This window comes from Scomber scombrus, chromosome 17 (assembly GCF_963691925.1).
Source record: "Scomber scombrus chromosome 17, fScoSco1.1, whole genome shotgun sequence".
NCBI classification, from domain to species: Eukaryota; Metazoa; Chordata; class Actinopteri; order Scombriformes; family Scombridae; genus Scomber; species Scomber scombrus.
The window spans coordinates 10,411,816-10,430,396 of record NC_084986.1 but is presented as its reverse complement, the minus strand read 5'-3'; the positions used below and the strand labels follow the sequence as shown (position 1 = coordinate 10,430,396).

At 40.0% G+C, this 18,581-nt stretch overlaps 1 protein-coding gene across 2 annotated transcripts in view; it reads right to left on the bottom strand.

Moving 5' to 3' along the window:
- Positions 1 to 4,198: 4,198 nt before the first annotated feature.
- The window catches only part of plcb1l (phospholipase C beta 1-like), a 107,432-nt gene continuing 93,049 nt past the window's right edge, over positions 4,199 to 18,581 (bottom strand). Inside the window, exons 29-33 of one of the 2 annotated variants that reach the window (XM_062437242.1) lie at positions 17,977 to 18,053; positions 17,768 to 17,857; positions 17,569 to 17,626; positions 17,302 to 17,388; positions 4,199 to 6,376 (exon numbers count right to left, since the gene is read on the bottom strand). In XM_062437242.1, coding sequence (XP_062293226.1) covers positions 6,152 to 6,376; positions 17,302 to 17,388; positions 17,569 to 17,626; positions 17,768 to 17,857; positions 17,977 to 18,053 — 537 coding nt within the window. In that variant the 3' untranslated portion in view covers positions 4,199 to 6,151. Of the gene's footprint in view, positions 6,377 to 17,301; positions 17,389 to 17,568; positions 17,627 to 17,767; positions 17,858 to 17,976; positions 18,054 to 18,581 lie in introns of those variants that run through there. The other variant, XR_009927302.1, reaches the window with a different exon arrangement.

Genomic DNA, 18,581 nt, shown 5'->3' with positions numbered 1-18,581 from the left:
TCCAGTGGAGAATGAACGGTCCTGATGCGATTTGATTAGGAAGTCCTCTTCGGCTCCCCCCCGAACGTGCATGCGCCTGAAAGTGTGTGCGTGTGTTTGTGAGAGAGAGCGCGCACGCGTGTGTTTTTTTATGTGGTGCGCAAATAAGTGAATGAGTGTGCCTTGGGTTGACAGAGTGAGTCATCCAGAAGAACCAGATCCAGCTCCTCCCTGCTTTTCTAACAGCTGACTACTGTAACCGCCATGCGTTGAAACAGTACCTCCCCCCTCCTCCCTTTGTAAAGACACACTATGCCACTGGTTCTTAAACTTTTTCCACGTCAAAGACCCCTAAACTGACACAAATTAGACCCAATTTCACAAGATTTTGTCCCAGGGTCCCCCATCTGATAAGACTTTAGATGTTTTATTAAATAAGGTGGCCAAAATAGTCATACATACTGTCATGGAAGAAATTATATGAAAATAAAGTATTCCCTTTTTGCTGGAGCCCCCCAGGAGCCCCCTCAAGTACTCCTAAGGATCCCTGGTCTCCACTTTGAGAACCACTGCTTCTATTTGATTAAATTTGTGACATAATAATAGCACCAAATCGCCCCAGAATCAAACAAAACAAAATTAACTGAAAGTAAATAGAAATAAACTGAAACCCCAAATAATAACAGCAAATGCTAAACTTACCATAAAACTATAGAAGAGTGACTAACCCTAACCCATTTTTCACTTTTTTTTCAATGATCAGCATTTCTCTTTTACAGTCCTTTTTTTCAGACTGACTGCTGAATTTTTCAGTAGCAGTTCTGAATTTTTCAGTTTCAACTAGTTGATGGGAGGAAATAACATAATTAGTCATAAATCATACCACTTGTTCCAGTTTGCACCATTAACCTGTCCTGCCAAAACTACCTGACCAATGAGGATGCAGCCCTGTGACACCTGCCCTCATGAGAGCTTCAATTCATAGGTGAAACTGGGGAAAAACTCCCATGAACTCCAATGCGACTCTGTTTCTACTATATACACGTACTACCCGTCGGAGAGGTGGGAGGTGCTCAGTTGTCAGTTTGTATTTATTTTCTATCAACAGCATCACTTAATGTAATATTAGTTCAGTGATATAAATTTGTGTAGCTCTTACAACATTAAAATTGAGTTTACCAATGTTTTCATGCAGATATGGATCTTTATAATATTAAATTCATGGTCTAGATTATGTTAAACATAATTAAATTTAAATCAGCTATAGGCAGCTACAGCTAGATTTGGATGTAAACCAGCATTGGGATGGACACATTCAACAGGCTGCTAGTGTCAAGTGAGAAAATATGGTCTTGGGGGGGCTATAGTTGACATAAATATATCCTCCTCTCTAAAAAATGGTGACACATTATTCTTCTGAGAGCTGTTCCAGCAAGTTAGTGCTGCACTTCTATAAAGTTAGAGCACTTGGGAGAGACAGATGTTTAGAGAATGGTCAAGATAAATGCAGCAACATGAACTCTCCCTGCTTGGTAAACACCAACGTATTTCAAACTCCATGCCCCGGTTTGTGATGCAGGCTTTTCTGTTAAACATCAATATTTTCACAGACTTCGGAAAGTTCCCCCAGACCTGCAAAGAACACTACACAGGCAAGCAGGACCCCCATGACGAGTAAACTGATGTTCATGTGTAAAGTCAGTGAAATACTCCTTTACAGGTTAACCATGGCATGACGAATTTCCTTCCCAAGATTTTTGCACACTTAGATCAATGCATTGTTTCACATCTTTTCTATCAGTTTGGACTCATTGATGCTTTCAGCCCCTTAAGCAAAGACGTGTGCCCCAATACAAATGTAGACTGCTGTAACATAATAAAGAAAAACCCTCTGAGTCTGTGCGTGCATGTCCTTGTATTTCTTACGAAAACTAAATTATCTAAAAATGATGTGATGAAAGAATAGTGAGGAAAATCCTCTGAAGCAGGGCCACCATCCTCATCCCATTAAAAGTGGGTTGATTTTAGCTTTTAGGACATGGTGTTAGGGATAATATTAGAATTACAATCAGAATTGAATTCAGGCTAGATTAAAGTAAGGTTTAATGTTAACATTACTTCAGGGTTATGCCTTGGGTTTAGGATTAAGATTGGATTAGGTTTACTTTAGAATATCTCAGGCATAGCAGAGAGGGCCAAGGCCTGAAAGTAGTAAGTTAAGATTCTTTCAAGTAGTACTTTAAAATGTCATCTAAAGTATGCGTGCATATGTGTGTGTGTGTTTAGAGTACCTTCCAAGTAGCGCTCTGTGGTCCTCTTCTCTTCTGCTGTCCTGGTGTGCCTCATTAAAGCCCAGTTACAGGACCCCTCCTCCTCCTCATTCCCCGCAGCAGATGGACAGACGCAGGGCGAGAATATTCCTGGGAGTTTGGGGGGCGTCACTGTTTATATAACCCAGAGAATCTTATTAAAAAGCTGCTGTCCTTCCGTCCTGAACTCTGGGTTAATTAGCTCACTTCCTAGTTGGCGGTATTCATGGAGGCCTCTGAATGGTCACAGTGGTTGTTATGGGCGACCAGCCTTGTCTTATCCTCTCTTGCCTGTTGGGATTCTGCTGAGGAGCTGAGACTGAGAAGGACAGTGTTTATGTAGTCTGGAAAACACACACACGCGCGCACACACACACACACACACACACACACACACACACACACACACACACACACACACACACACACACACACACACACACTTATCTAGTGCACAGAGCTGAAAATTCACATTCAAAGTAGGGCTGGGCAATTTATTGACATTATATTGATATTGTGATATGAGACTAGATATCGTCTTTGATAATGGATATTGTACTGTAATATGGTGATATGGTATAAGTGTTATTCTTTACTGGTTTTAAAGGCTGCATTACAGTAAAGTGATGTAATTTTCCGAACCGATGTTCTAGCTGTTCTACTATTTGCCTTCACCCACTTAGTCATTATATCCACATTACTGATGATTATTTATCAAAGGCACCAACAGTCATCCCTACAATATTACTGCAATATCGATATCAAGGTATTTGGTCAAAAATATCATATTTGATTTTGTCCATATCGCTCAGCCCTAATTCAAAGGCTTACACACCGAAAACAACCAACACATTCACACAATTTGCAATAATCTTTGTTTGAAAAAATGTGTTAAAGATTCTTTAAAAACAGATCATATTCTGTCACTGGTTGTGCTCAAAGCAAAAAAAGTTAGATATAACTGTGGTGTGTGTGGATTTTTGAGTCAAAAATACAAAGATAAATTTGACTGTTAAGGCACATGATGCTCCAGCACATCATACAATATATTACAAATGCACTGTGCTTTCAGATGGTGCACTGCTGATCCTGTAAATTTGATTGTTTGAATGAAGTGTTGTCCTTTGAAAATAAGTACCAGTAGTTCTGAGTAGTTCTGTATGATTTCAACGCTACTCAGGCAGTCAAGTAGTGACCAGTGATTTGGCATATGGACGTGTTAGATTTCATGTTCCTCTCAGGCTTATTTCAAAGATATTGTTACCTAGGAGATGATAAGAAGTAGGTCATTAAGGCTTTCCCCCTGCTTCCCCCTGCCCCTGAGTTAGACATACATACCATACACTCACATACGTGCTCACCTACATAAATACGATACATACGTGCCCACAGATGCTACCAAACACGCTTTCTCTCTATAGCTGGATTTTGATCAATGCTTGAAATGTGTTCTGCATTCTTGCAACGCAACCACGTCGTTTAATCATTTATAACACATTTTGCAGTCTTCTCTATTGAGCTCCTATTTCTTTTCACATTATTGTTGTCAAATTTGCTTAACTACAAGGATTATAGGTTAAATATTGAAATATCATATTCAAATTAAATGATAAGACATGACAAGACAATGGCAAATGACACAAATTTGGAGGCAAACTTATTAGAAACACACACCTGTAATTATGGATTTGATGCAAAATAATAAGATAAGAACAGGCCTACTGATAAAATGTTTGATAACTGAATACAAGTCAGTGATGGAAGAGCTAAACATAGAGAGAATAAAATGATGAACAAATCACTTCAAAACATATCACATACACAGATAAAAGACAGTTAACGCCCCCCACCAAAAAATAAAGACATATAATCAAACAAATGAAAGGACACACAACTTCACTCCAGCAATGTACAATAATAGCCACATTTATTTTAATTACAGGCAAATTCCCTTTACACTATTTTTTTAAATCAACTTCATGTTTTATCCTTTATGCCATACATACATTTACATTTCCAGAGTGCATACACTTAAACTGATGAGGGGGGAGGGGGACTGTTCAATAAAGTGGTTCAAGACAAAAAGAGGGATGTCTCGCATTTCTTATGAGACACATGTCAAATACTGCTCATCACAAGCATTACTCAGTATTGGTACTGTACTAAAAAGTGCACACGGTCTATTTAATATCTGACAGCTTTGTATAATATAATATAATGGCAAGTTAAACAATGATGCATTTCACACATTCAACATCAAACAAGGCAAACCTATTCAAAGGCACAGGACTCTCACATCAATATGAACTGTCATCTTTTTAAAAAGTAATTTGTACTTACATTTCTGGTAATCCTTCACTCTAAATGTTTTTTTTAAAGGAAAAATCTGCTGAAATGTAATATTGATATCAAATAACACACCAGTGAGTTAAATGGCACTGGATACTTGGGAAGTCAAAAACACTTCCTTGTGGTAACTGAATGGGCACAGTTAAAAAGAGGAAACAGTCCAGTTATTTATAAGATCATGTTAACGCTGGTGCTCTACACATCTAAAGCATTTGGAGTCTGTTAACATACAGTAACTGGACTATTTCCATAGTTCAAACACTAATGCAGCTACCAATAGTGAGTGGATTACTGTGAATAATGCCAATGGGCATCACATATAGTATTTCCTGTGGTCCCAGGCATCTGCTCTGTGTACTTGGGAATTCCACACAAATTCCCCACTACAGTAGGTACACAATGAGCCAGTTAAGAGGAAGGCCACTTCTGTAAATCTACAGCAGGGTCCTCTTCCTCTGTTAAAGGTCAAAGGGAAAACTGTAAAGAATACAATGTGCAACTTGTTAACTTGAGCCAGCTACTGTTAGATCTAGGAGAGGGGGTGTATCATTACTAATTTTAGTCCTGTTCAGTTTTGCCACAGTGATGTATCAAGTCACACTGGGTCCATTGTTTTGCAGGTTTAGTTTAAATATTTCAGAGAAAATAGATTTAAATTTAATAAACATCTCTGCTACAGAGCTACTGTAACATTTACAGTTAGTTCAAATACATGCAGATACTGTACAACACTTTCCCTTGACTTCCTCTCTGGGCAAAAATGTCCACAAACAACACCAACTTGTTAAAAACTAACCAGAAAAAAAGAAGAATAACAGCTCTGCATAATATTATCATGCCTAATATCATACAAACCAAATAAGGATTAAAAAAAACTGATGGGTATTAAAACAAAATAGCAGCAACACATAGGCTTAGTTCTGTGAGAACAAAATTGAGAACCAGCAAGCCACCAGTGCCTCTGGGTTAAAGTTATTTTAAGTTACATAGTTATGTCGTGAGCCTTCAGTGCAAATGTGTAGGGGTGAATCTAAATCTTATAAAGATGGAAGCTTCAAAGGCTGAATTACAGTATGACTCCACTTAAATGTCCACTGTAAGTGAATTCAAAACCTTGGCACCACACACCTTACTGACCACCACTACTACCAATATCATGATAATAAAAAATAATAAAAAGAAACTACTCTTTCTGTGCAATAGTTCAAGTAAGTTATTTCCTGCAAATAGTTAGTGCCTTGTAACACATCCTGTGGCCGTACCGAAAGAGACGACAACATACAGGTAACATACAAATAAACAAAAGATACTATTTACATGAAACGGTTTTCTGGACAGGACTGCACTCTACGCAGAGAGGACCTCTACTCACCAACTCAGGCTCAGATTTGATCTAATTCTCCCATTGGTTAAAATTAGGGCTGAAGTTGGGGCAGTCTCATCCTAGATCTGTGGTCACAAACATATCCACCAATCAGTGTCTCTGTGTGAAGCAAAGCGTTGAGGTTAGATCTCTAAAGAGGCGTGTCGTAGACTCGTTCCGATGAGCCCTCCTCCATGTCGTCCTCCGAGTGCGATGCCTTGTGGTTTAGCTTCTCCGTTGTCGAGGAAACCACAAGGTTCCCATGGATGCTGTCGTCGCTATACTTGGCTTTGCCGCTGTCCTGAACAAACTCTTGGATCTCCACGGGTAGCCGGCGAAATTTGTCCTGGTACTCCTGGTCCAGATCGCTCTGTAGCTGTGGAGGAAGAATGTAAACATTAACCAAGAATTTTCTACATGAGGAAAAATGATACAACTAGAAGATTATATATTGGATTAAACCTGATTGGTCACATTAGTTTATGACAAAAGGATCAATTCCCTGTTGAAGTTATGGAAAAATGTCCCTCCCTTTCACAAGCTGCTGATTGTCCTTTTAGCCATTTCAGTCGGGACATCCAACAGTAAATGATCAAAGTTTTATTGGGACTAGAAGTACCCAAATAAGCATCCCCTATGTACATACAAGTTACAAAAGTAGCCTATAGATTTAAAAGTTTAAAAGCCAATTTCACTTATTTGCATTATCTCCTTTTCAGACAAAGTTATTCTCAAAACAGTATAATCATCCACCACAGTTTCATTTCCTGGCAAAGGGGAACAGCCAGCAAAAGAATAGAACCAGTGACAACAACCACATTACAGTATGTAGCCAACTTGTTAGGCCCAGCAACATCAGAGATTCATGCAACAATCAGGTTTTAGGTTTTGAAAACTTTGTGAATTCAGCTGCTGATCACAAACCATTTTAATACAAGGAACCAACAAACTAACACGATCCATTTCAAAACACAATTACAGCAACACTAGCATTCAAGTCCAATATTCACTCCCGTTTTAGCTCTGATTTTGGTGTCCACCAACCCCTGAGGGAAATATCAGGCGCTTTAGCAGCTAGATGCTCCACGCGCGATGAGAGTGAACTGACCAGTTAAAATGTGGTCTGTAAAACCCAAACAGTAAGCTCAAATGTAACATAGAGCTGCATCGAAATGCATAGTCAGGTGATTATAATTGTTAGTGGGATTGTCACTACTTGGGGCCATTTCACATTACACAGTTTTTCCCATGACGGTTATCAAAAAATTGTATTTTAGGGTAATTCTGCTTTATTTCATAACATACGATAGAGATTAAAAAAATTTAATTAAAAAAAAAAGATAGATAGATAGATAAAGCCTTGGGTAGGAAGTCCTGGAGGTAGACCAGGGATTCCTCAGCTGTACTGTTCACTCCCTCTCCTCACTGAGAGCTTGAAAGGAGAAGCTGTTTTCTCCCAGGCATAGACGCCCCCAATGATTACAGATGACAAGATTGTATTCATTTCATTGTGAGCCAATAATTGCTGTAATGCTGATTTCTCTGTTTAACTACCCGACTGGCTCCCATGGGAGAGCAGTAATTAAAAGAAAAGCCGCTAAGATGAATGGTGTCAGAGTCTCACAGCTCAATACAGTCACATCAGCATTATGAGTTATTGAAAATACCTGTGAGTTCTGAGAGGATTTATCAAGGATCCATACTCTGTCTTAGACGCCTCTATAAAATCAAATAAGGGCCCACTTCAGACACACCCAATTTCAAACTCAAAACTGAGCACAATACTAATAGAAAATGGGCAATGGACTGACTCAGAGCAAAAGCCAAGGTCTGCAATGTGAACGGCATGAATCTGCAAATATTTGAGGCATATACGTAGCCCGGCAGGCATTTTATATGGATAAAACTACTAAACACAAAGCTGGATTCTCCTAGATGAATTCACCTCCAGCAAGCTTCCAAGTTAATACAGTGGCCATGAAATTAACAAGGCCTTGGTCGCTCAGAAATATTCATAGGTTCATATTTAGGACTGAGATAGAAGAGAGGAGAGTAGCAAGGAGGAGAGAGAAGAGGAGACAGAATGAAGGTCAAGGACTGCCATCCTGCTCTCTCGACTTTCCAATTTTCTGCGCTCTCCACTTCAGTTTATGAGATGGCACATCCATTTCATTTGAGAGTACTGCGTAGCAAAATGATACAACGTCATTGTTGCAAAGTCCTTCCCAGCACTTAAATGCATTGCTATACTGAAGCTTGATATCAGATTATGTAGATTATCACTGGGGCTGAGTGTACAACCTCAATACTTTTTGAGTGCTGACCTTTAGCGCGTATCGTGTTTCAAGTATCAGAAACTCCATATAGAATACTGAAAATTGGCATGGTTTTTGATTTCTAGGCTTGTTTACCTACTATGTGATGATATAATACTTGTTCTAAATGTGGAAATGTTTCATATTTATCACTATATTTTACAAAGACAAACCAAAAGTGAACAAACACTTATGCAGGAGGTAGGAAGCTAAAAAAGGTCTACATAGACCTGGTTATATTTTCTTAAGGTGCATGCTAATGTCTGTGCATTATGATCATGACAACTAAAAAAGACTCTCAACATGAAAAAGAGTGCAGGAAGTACATTTGAGAATAACTTGCCAAACTGGAGTTAAATGTTGCTTCAACTGAGTGTCGACTCAATCAGTCAAATAACACTAACAGGTCCTGTCCTTGATGCTCTCTGTCTTTGCGTAAAACATAGGGGCTCTTGACTTGTCCCGTTCTGGTGTTTTGAGTGGTACAGCCAAGCTTGCTAAAGCCCCTACCAAGCACAGCATCTCAAGGTCACCTTCTCTGTCTGGAACATGCCTCCCTCCCTCTTTTTCCTTCTTCTTTTTTTCTTCCTCACTCTCTCTGTGGGTCTCACAGAGCGGACATCCAGCACATCACAACCAGATGGCAAAAGATGCACCACAGCTTGCCTCCCTCTCTCTCTCCCCGCTCTGCACTGCGCATGACCTACTTAGGGGTGGGACAGTCTGCATGCCGTATGTGTGTGTGTGTGTGTGTGCGTGCGTGCGTGCGTGGATGTGTGTGTATGTACATGTGCAGTCTGCCTTTACCCTGCCTGCTGAGGCACAAACACCCTCTGATTAAAACTGTCATCTTTCTCCCATCTGATGACACCCTGGCACATGTGAAGGAGGTGGTGGGAGCAGCGGGCAGAAGTGTCCGAGGGGCAGGAAGACATATGCATGTGTGTATCTGCATGTATGTATGTGTGCGTAATTTTGCATGCGATCAACAGCTGAGAAGCGAACAGCGACTGCCGTCTGTTGTTGAGTTGGACTGAGCGACAAAGACAGCGCTTTGCTATCACCAAAGGACAGCTTGAGTTACAAAAAATCTTAGGGAATGATAGAAAGATGGATGGGAAAACAGACAGCTACTGGAGCTGCTATCTGTTGAGGTTTTCTCAGATTTATGGCATGATGAGTATCACCTTCAAACTGACATCTTATCAGTTTGACAGTTAGCATACAGGGAATAGAGTAAAAGCATCAGTGAAATTTATTCTTCAGGCTTCCTGGAGCTGGTGGAGCTACATTTTGGCTAATTTATGCCATGTTAAAATTTGTCAGATTGAATTTTGACTTGGGAAACAAAAAGCATAGACATTTTGAACTGTGATCTCACTGTGATGCTTTATATAGCAGTAGTCCTTTAGAAACTCAATGAGAACCACAACTAAAATAAGGTCAGTGTTAATTTGCCAGTTTATTCTTTATGTGAATGGGTGAACTTTTGCGTATGTATGTTGCCTGCATACAGTATATATACGTGTGAGTGTGTGTGTGTGTGTGTGTGTGTGTGTGTGTGTGTGTGTGTAGGTGTGTGTGTGTGTGTGTGTGTGTGTGTGTGTGTGTGTGTGTGGTCCAGTTTCTGTTTGGACACCAACCAGCAGCATTTATCTAGCCAGCTTTTAAATCTGTCTCTCATCTCTGAAGACCTGTCATCTGTCAACAAACCACATGCACACACATGCACACACACATGCACATGAACATGCACATACACATACATACACACACGCACACATTTCTGCCTTTCTTAAAATATAGCACTCAGTGACCTTCTTCACCAGCTGTCCTCCTTTTGAGAAGCTATCGAGGGAAGCAGAAAGCAGAGAAGGCCTCCAAAGAGCCAAATTAATTCTTTGCTTTGAGCTGTGACATAACGCCTGCTGCAGCACAAAAAAGCCTTCAGCCGGCAACCATACTATACTGCATCTATGCAGCTATGTTAACTGTGTTGTTAACTTATCGTCAGTATAATAACGTCTAAGGGAAATGTGTGTGTTTCTGTCTTGCCTTTGAATTTATGTTTTAGCCAGTTTTTCCTTAAGACCTTTTTCAATGGCAAACATCTCCTGTGCCGTGTATCAAAAACAGCACAGCAGATCCTTGGATTGCGTGATGTGTATAGGGATATGTGTGTGTGTGTGTGTGTGTGTGTGTGTGTCCTGACCTTGAGCTATACTGCATATCCAAACACAGCCCAATTAGGCTAAACCCGAGATCCCATGTCCACGAGATGAGACAGGGTCACCACCTTGTCAGCATTACAGGTTTTTTGAAGAAAAGGGAGGTTTGTCAAGTAATATGTGCAAGTTGTATGTGAGTGTGTAACACTGAGAGAGAGAGAGAGAGAGAGAGAGAGAGAGAGAGAGAGAGAGAGAGAGAGAGCGAGGGCCGAGAACGGCTTTCCTTCATTTACATTCTTTCCACTGTATTGGTCATAACTATGAAAATGAACTGCGGCAAGAGAAAGAACAACAACACGAGTAATGAAAGAGAGAGACAGAAGTAGCTGCTACCCAGAATGGGCTGTATGCTCCTTTCCATCTACTCTATCTCTTTGTGTGTGTGTGTGTGTGTGTGTGTGTGTGAGTGAGAGAGAGAGAGAGAGAGAGAGAGAGAGAGAGAGAGAGAGAGAGAGAGAGAGAGAGAGAGAGAGAGAGAGAGAGAGTGTGAGTGAGAGAGTGTGTGTGTGTGTGTGTGTGTGTGTGTGTGTGTGTGTGTGTGTGTGTGTGTGTGTGTCAGTGCCCTTTCCCAACTCCTCTCAAATAATTCATCTGCTGTTTTTCTTGCATTCTTCTCTTCACGTCCAGGAATTATAAAAAAAAAAAAAAAAACACCCCTGCATACCTCCGCCATGCGTGTAATGAGTGTTTCCCCTAAATGGATTGGTTCAAAAGGGAAGGTTAGCTGTGAAATGTGCTTGGTGGTATTGTGATGTTTTCTATTCAGACGCAGTCAGTAGAAGGTGCATCATGTAGCATTTAAATTTTTTTTTTTTTAAACAATCCATTACTGTAAAATTAAAATGTCATAACTTTCATAACAGTTTTATTTATTGTGAACAAAAATTAAAGTGATAGGTTGTTTTTGATGTGGTTTTACAAGGAGTTATGGGGCTGGAACTATTTCCTGCCTGACAACTTTCACAGAGACAGTGTGACTCCAGGAAGTCATTGTACCTATTTTGTTTGCACAGTTTTTGTCCCAGCATTTTACTGTTCTCTCCTCCAAGGGTTTATGCTAAGCTAAGCTAACAAACTCCAGGCTCTAGCTCCGTAGTTAACACATAGACATGAAACTGATATCGATCCTCTTATCCTCTAACTATCAGAAAGTCCTTCTTATTCATTATTTCTCTTGTTCCATTATTTGCCTGGCATTTTGAGAACAGGTCTCTTAGTACTGTAAAAACTCCCTACTGCCTTTTGTGCGACAGTATAAAGCTTTCCAGCAAAATTCTTGGAAAGTCTAAATCTCAATTAATCTTTTTTTTCCATTCTCACTCTTTTTTCTTTTTTTTTGCTCTTGCAGTGCTGCAGATTAAATGAATAAAAAGTGGCTCATGCTGAAGACAGAAACCCGAAAATCATACTGTAGAGAGGACCGTTTTCAGCAGGAGTTCAGTCGTGAATGTTCCTTAGACAGAGCATAACCCCAGAGAGCTTCATTAGCACATGTGGGCATACATAATGAACACTCGTGCACTGATCTAATGCAGCTAGCATAATGGAGCAAGAACAGTAACCGAGCGTGCAACATGTACACGCACTCACACATACACAATGGATTTTACCCCACTGCCTCTGGTTTGCACTCAGTGTTCCCTGTGGGTATTGTGTGTGTGTGTATGTGTGTGAGTGTGAGTGTGTGTGTGTATGCATAGGCACAAGTGCATTATTGATGCAAACCCCGCAGGCAGAGATGATGCAGATCAAAGTCTGTGATGAGGGAACATAGTGGCCACCCCTACACCATGCAGTGAGAGAGGGAGGGAGGGAGGGAGAGAGAGAGAGAGAGAGAGAGAGAGGGAAGGTTGCCACATACTTGCTCCCTTCCTCTTCAACTTCAGACCCTCGCGTCTCCTCCAACCTGTTTGCTCCCACTCTTTTTGTCCCTCCCTCCTCTTCCTGCTTTCTTCCACCTCCAGTAACCATCCCTGCGCTTGCGTCATGAGGATTCAGTTCCAAATTAACAGATTGCAGAGAGTCATGAAGGATAGAAGAGGATATAAGAGGCGGGGGGGTGGGGCTGGGGGGGGACCCCAGTTTCCATGACGACCGCACAGGACTCCTGCTTGTCGAACAAATTAGTGTGTGCGTGCATATATGTGAGCTCCTGTGTCTGTGAGATCTGCGTGTTGATTCAAGGCTTGCACAGTGGGGAGACACCATCGTTTTTTTTTCTTTCTGTTTCTCATTTAAGTAAGAGAGAATCAGCATGTCCTTACGCAATGCTGCACGTTCACACCACACACACACATACACCTACGCACACGGCTGTGAAACATATTGCCTGATCACTATTTCATACACCTTTCACAGCCAGAAAATGTGTGGAGGGGATGACTAGTGCTTACAACAAGGCGGGGTAAGATATTAATCTACTCTAATATAAAACCTTCAAAATAAAAAAGAGGCTGAAATGGAATTCTTTTCATTAGCTGTATGTCTTATCTGTCCTTTTTGCTTCAACAAGACCACAATCTGATCACATCTGGGATGGTGTACGAGAAAAAGCCGTCTAAGGTTAGATGTACAAAGCAATCAAAAACTCTTAAAAGGCTCTTTGGGTCCAACTTGATATTAAAATAAAGAGTTTAGATTTAAAAGCTCACTCACTCTGAGTAGTCAGAGCATCACAAGCCTTCGACATATTTAGTAAAAAAGCCAAAACTCTAAATATTCAACTGTCAGTGAAGGAAGAAATGCTAGTTCTTGCTGTAAGAGTCAGCCTTAAACTATACATCTCAAACGATGAATGAAATTTTAACTTAAAATGAACTTCAATGTGACCTTTGCCCTTGTAGAAAATGAGGAATAGCAACATGCCACGATAGGGTATCAAGAGTGTGCCGAAACAGCAGTCGCCATCGTGCTGGGTATTGTTGACTCCTGTGGGGCGTTTAGATTGGATCATTAGCAGGACACTGTCACCTGTATGAACACGCTGGGAGTGACGACAAACCTTGCCATGTCTCTCTTTTTCTCTCTCCCTCCTCACGCCATCTAGTACGTGAACCTAACGTTATCAATGACCAGGACTTTGACCATACAATTTCACTTGAAAAAGGAGTCTCAGGTATTTAATAATACTCAAGTCAGTTCAGAATAATGTCTTACCTCTTACATTTCTTACTCTTTCACCTTCAAATTGCTTGGAAATGGCTTTAAACAGCTGTTAGTTGCCTTTTTGAATAGATAGAGATAGTTTTTAAGTCGGTATATATCACACACTGACTACCGCTTTAGTGTGGCATTAACACTGGTGGGTTGCTCAGCGCTCAGGGTCTCCACCAGGGATGGTTATAGCTGTCCATTAGTGGCTGCTCTCAGCCCAGAGGAGAAATTGGGTCAGAACTGTATGAGAGAGAAAGTACGTTGTATCTTCCTCTCTGTGATTCATAAAGACGAACACACACAGACACACACCAGCCGTAGAGACACACAAGTATTTTTTATAGTAGCTCTGCCCTGGTTATTTATGCCCTCATCAATTACCTCCCAATGAGGCTCTCAACATCCTGTCTGCCAGTCCGGATCTCTTCTGCTTTCTATGTTTAAGTGTCTGTCTATTAAGTCAATGACCAAATGACTAATAAAAGGATTTCTTGTGAGCTAATTCACCGACTAATAGAGGTTGTCAACAAAATCTCCTTTTACCCCAAATATAATTTTGGGTGGTTTTAACCATGATGAATGGGTTGCATTCACAGTTTTTATCACAAGAGCCAAGCTCTACACAATGCCTTATATTCATCCTCACACACACACACATGCACATTCATACAGAGATTGTGTCGTAGTTGCCATGCAAGGACAATGATCTGCTCATTGAAGGCGGTTTTCGGTTTGGTGTCTTGCTCAAGGAAATTCTCACATGCTATTAGGCAGAGCTGAAGACTTACTATACAGAGCTGTATGTAATGCATGCATGTAAAGAACTGTGCTGATGTTACCTGAAGCGTATATTGCGTTAGTGAGGTCATATTATGTTAGTTAAGTCATATACTAAGTTGGATACACATTGTAATGGCAATAATATTCCCACTAAATCATAATTCTGTTAACTTCTAACTCTCTAAAGGTGGTTTTTAAAAGAAAATGGCATTCAGGGATGTGAACATTACATAGTTGAATGGACCGTGACCAAAGTGAAACATGAAATAAGGGCAGCCAAAAACTGGTACAATAAAAAAATCTGTGACAGAGACCGGTAGGAATAGTCATAGACTCTGTGTTTTAAAGTATGAAAACAAATGTATTGCTCCATTAAAATGATTGGAAGTGAAGTTACAGCATTTAAAAAAAAAAAGATTAGAACTCTCCCCTATGATGCATAAGTCAGAGGCTGCCATGGTTGTGAAAATCATCCACTGCTGTAAGCGTTCACAACAGACAACAAGGCTTTCAGTGATTACAGCCTGTTTGCCTCAACTTCTTTCATGAAGGTGTTTGAGTGAACAATACCAGGTTGCTCTACATTATTTTGTTGCAAAATTTTAATTCCATTGATTTAACCATATCATGTCATACAAGATGTATTCTTAACTTTGGTTGTTGTATTCTAATGTTGTGGGTAACATCCTGAATTTTTTAACAAACATTACCCTGGGCGTCTTCTGCTAGTTGTCTCCAGAGCTTTGTCCTCTACCATCTTTTGCATATTTTGCATACAGATGGCTGCCATTACATTAGAGCAGATATGGCAGAGATGGCTGATTACTATGTACTAGTCTTCTTCAGGAGTATTAAATTTGCATTGGTCAGGATGTCAATTTAGAGAAGATGATTGTGACAGGGGGCTAGGTGACGGATAAGCAGTTGCAATTTTGTGGTTAACAGTGATTGCTAACCTGCTGAAATCTAATTGCGACACTGAAGTGAGCAGCAACCGAGAGCAGCTGCATAGCCCTCGCTCATCTGACAATATCTGCTTAATTCAATGTTGATTAGACCCTGATGACCCTGTTTCATAGTGCTCATATTCAGCCTGTGCTGAAATCATTATAATGTTGTTATTATTGACAAGAATGCTTGAGCTAAAACAATTATAAGTGTAGACACAAAAAAACAAGTGCAGTTCAATAACTCAAGTGATTTAGACAACAAGCAGATGGTTAACAAGGCGAATACAATCATCTCTTATTCTGCTCATCCCATTTTCTTTTTAACATTCTGGCCAGTGGTTTAGTCTCACTAAGTCATTTATGTCGACTGCAACATACCAGCTCTGTGGATAAATATGGAAGACCTACTGAATATGAGGTGTTCGGTTGGATGTCTTTACTGCTCTTCCCACACTCAACTTGAACTGGTTTCAAAGGCACAAGGAGCTGTCACTTTGAGAGTGGGTGGTTATGAAATTGTCTCTGACAGAGTACTTCTGATTTAGACCTAGGTAGATGTGGTATATGTACAGTATACTCTTCTGTTTTCATTTGACAACAAGAGTAAAAGGTATCTCATACTAGCAGTAGGTTTCAATATGGTTTGTAATGGATTACATTAGAAACAAACCCAAAATAATACATAAATCTGTTTAAAATAAGAGATATTTAAAGTGAAAGATAATTATACAAAAGAAGAGAGGAGAAATTAGAAATATGCCTTCAGATTATGAAACTTCATGCTGTATGCACAAGTGAGAAAACTATGTCTCCTAATAAGGTACAGACATTCTGGTGCAAAATGTTGTCACTGTCATGGCTGAGATATTGTTATTTTAATTTGATATACTTTAAAATCCCAAATGCTTGAGTTGCTCTTTAATTAGAGGATCTTGCACAAAAGCCAAATCGAGAGGTGGGATCAAATCCGAGCACTCCAACTGGGGTGTGATCTCACTAAATTCACCCTTCTGCTGCACCTGTTATGTTGCCGCGCTCTTCAGATTACCACAAACTTTACAGCCAAAAAACACAGCCACATTGTATTTTTGTCTCTCATTTGAAAAATGTTGGTAATAATTAATATAGCATTGTGTATTGTAAAAAGTTACATATTGCCAGGCAGGTCTCAGCCATTACAGAAATGCAATGCACATTCACTTGTTGCCAGTCAGTGGCACAGTTGCATAAAAACTTGCATATTACATACTGCCACACTATTAATACTGAACACCGGGTTGCAACGATGGTCTTACCATACTCTCCAGCTGCACATTCATCCTACAATGACAGTCACAGTGATAAGGTTGGAAACTGTGCAACTCAAACAGGACAAAAAGACATGCTAAAACTCCCACAAACACACTAAAGCATCCACTTTAACCAGTCTCCAATGATACATAACCTATGATGACATGTGATATGAGCTGATAAGACTCCTTAAAATGAAACCACACAACTATTGTTTTGTGAGGCCACAGCAATCTCCATTTTTAAACAATGTCCACCTTGTAGTTTTGCACCAAAGAGCCAGTGCTGCATCTCACTAATCATGGCCCAAGTCTCCCTCCAGTGGTAAAAATGAGCAACCAGAAATAAAGATAAAGTTTTGCGTTTTTTGCACACGCAAGGAACCAAATGCATTCACCCTGGACACCCTGGTGTTGGATCCTGCCTTACAATAGACCACTAACTTAAAAAAAAAAAAAAAAAAACTGTGGTAAGTATGTGATGGAATTAAAGAAAAACTGATGTACGCTATCAGAGGGACATCATAAATGAAGACATCATTACCCTTTATGGGAGTTAAAAACATTTTTGTAGTGAACATCTTACCTTTGGCCTTTCATCCAAAATTTGCTGGCGGATGTCCTTGTGCTTCTCCAATAATCTCTCTTGTCTTTTACTCTGTGCATCTTCCAACTACACACACAAAACACACACATAGATACTATAAGGTCTTTGCATGACAGGAGAGAATGTACATTTCTAATAATCTTTTGACTGCAATTGTAAGACTTTGACTGTAGACGCTACACATGTTTCATGTTGGTAATCATTACTATATGTTCTGTAGCAAACCACAGCCATATCCTCTCTTACCCGTTTGATGTACTGCACAACCTCATTCACAAATGATCTGTTGATCTCTAGCTTCTCTCTGTGGGGAGAATTTTAACAAACAAAGAAAACAAATCTTTAGTATTTAGTGACATCTGGTGGTCATCTAAATAAAAAAATCCATGCAGACAAAGCAAGGATGCATACTATTTAAAATTCCTGTTCAAATACAGACACTTACTCTTCTGTTACATTCTTGTCTTTGGATTTGGCTTCATTGATCTTCTCTTGCCTTTTCTTGTCCATTTTCTTTTTAATATCCTTCTTTTCTCTATAGATGGTGAGATGGAGAAAAGGGATGACAGATAGAGAGATAATTAAGATGTTAAAATGATTTCTGCATCTGCATTTGTGAATATATGTTGAGCTGTACAGGGATCACAGTCTTACTTTTCACAGATGTCTCTGAGCTTTTTCAGCTGAGCGCTCTGGCACTCTTCTGCTATAGTGGTCAACTTCTCTACTAGCTATAGGGAGAGAGAGAGAGAGAGAGAGAGAGAGAGAGAGAGAGAGAGAGAGAGAGAGAGAGAGAGAGAGAGAGAGAGAGAGAGAGAGAGAGAGAGAGAGAGAGAGAGAGAGAGGGTGAGTAATAATGTGATGCTAAGAATGGAAAACAGTGAAGTGAGTAAGACAGGAAACATCTGTTCTTAATTTTTGAAAGATTCTGATCCAAATTAAACAGCATTCAGATAAGGGAAACAACTCAATCTCCATTATGTTTGTTGTCATTTGCTTGAATAAACCCGTCCGATGCTTCAGCTGTGCTTACTGTGCAGGTGTACCGGAGCAGAAGACATTAATTTTTCCACACCATACAACAGAACATGTGCACAGGCAGCAGAATGATGGCTGTAATATTGTAGATGAGGAGAAGGGGGGTTGACCTAGAGCAGCATTTGTTTACTCATTTGTCTAATATGGATAGTCTGTGTTCGCTTTTCTGAGCGCTGGGATAGCAGGAGGCAGTCAGCAAATTATCTAGACCCACACAAGTC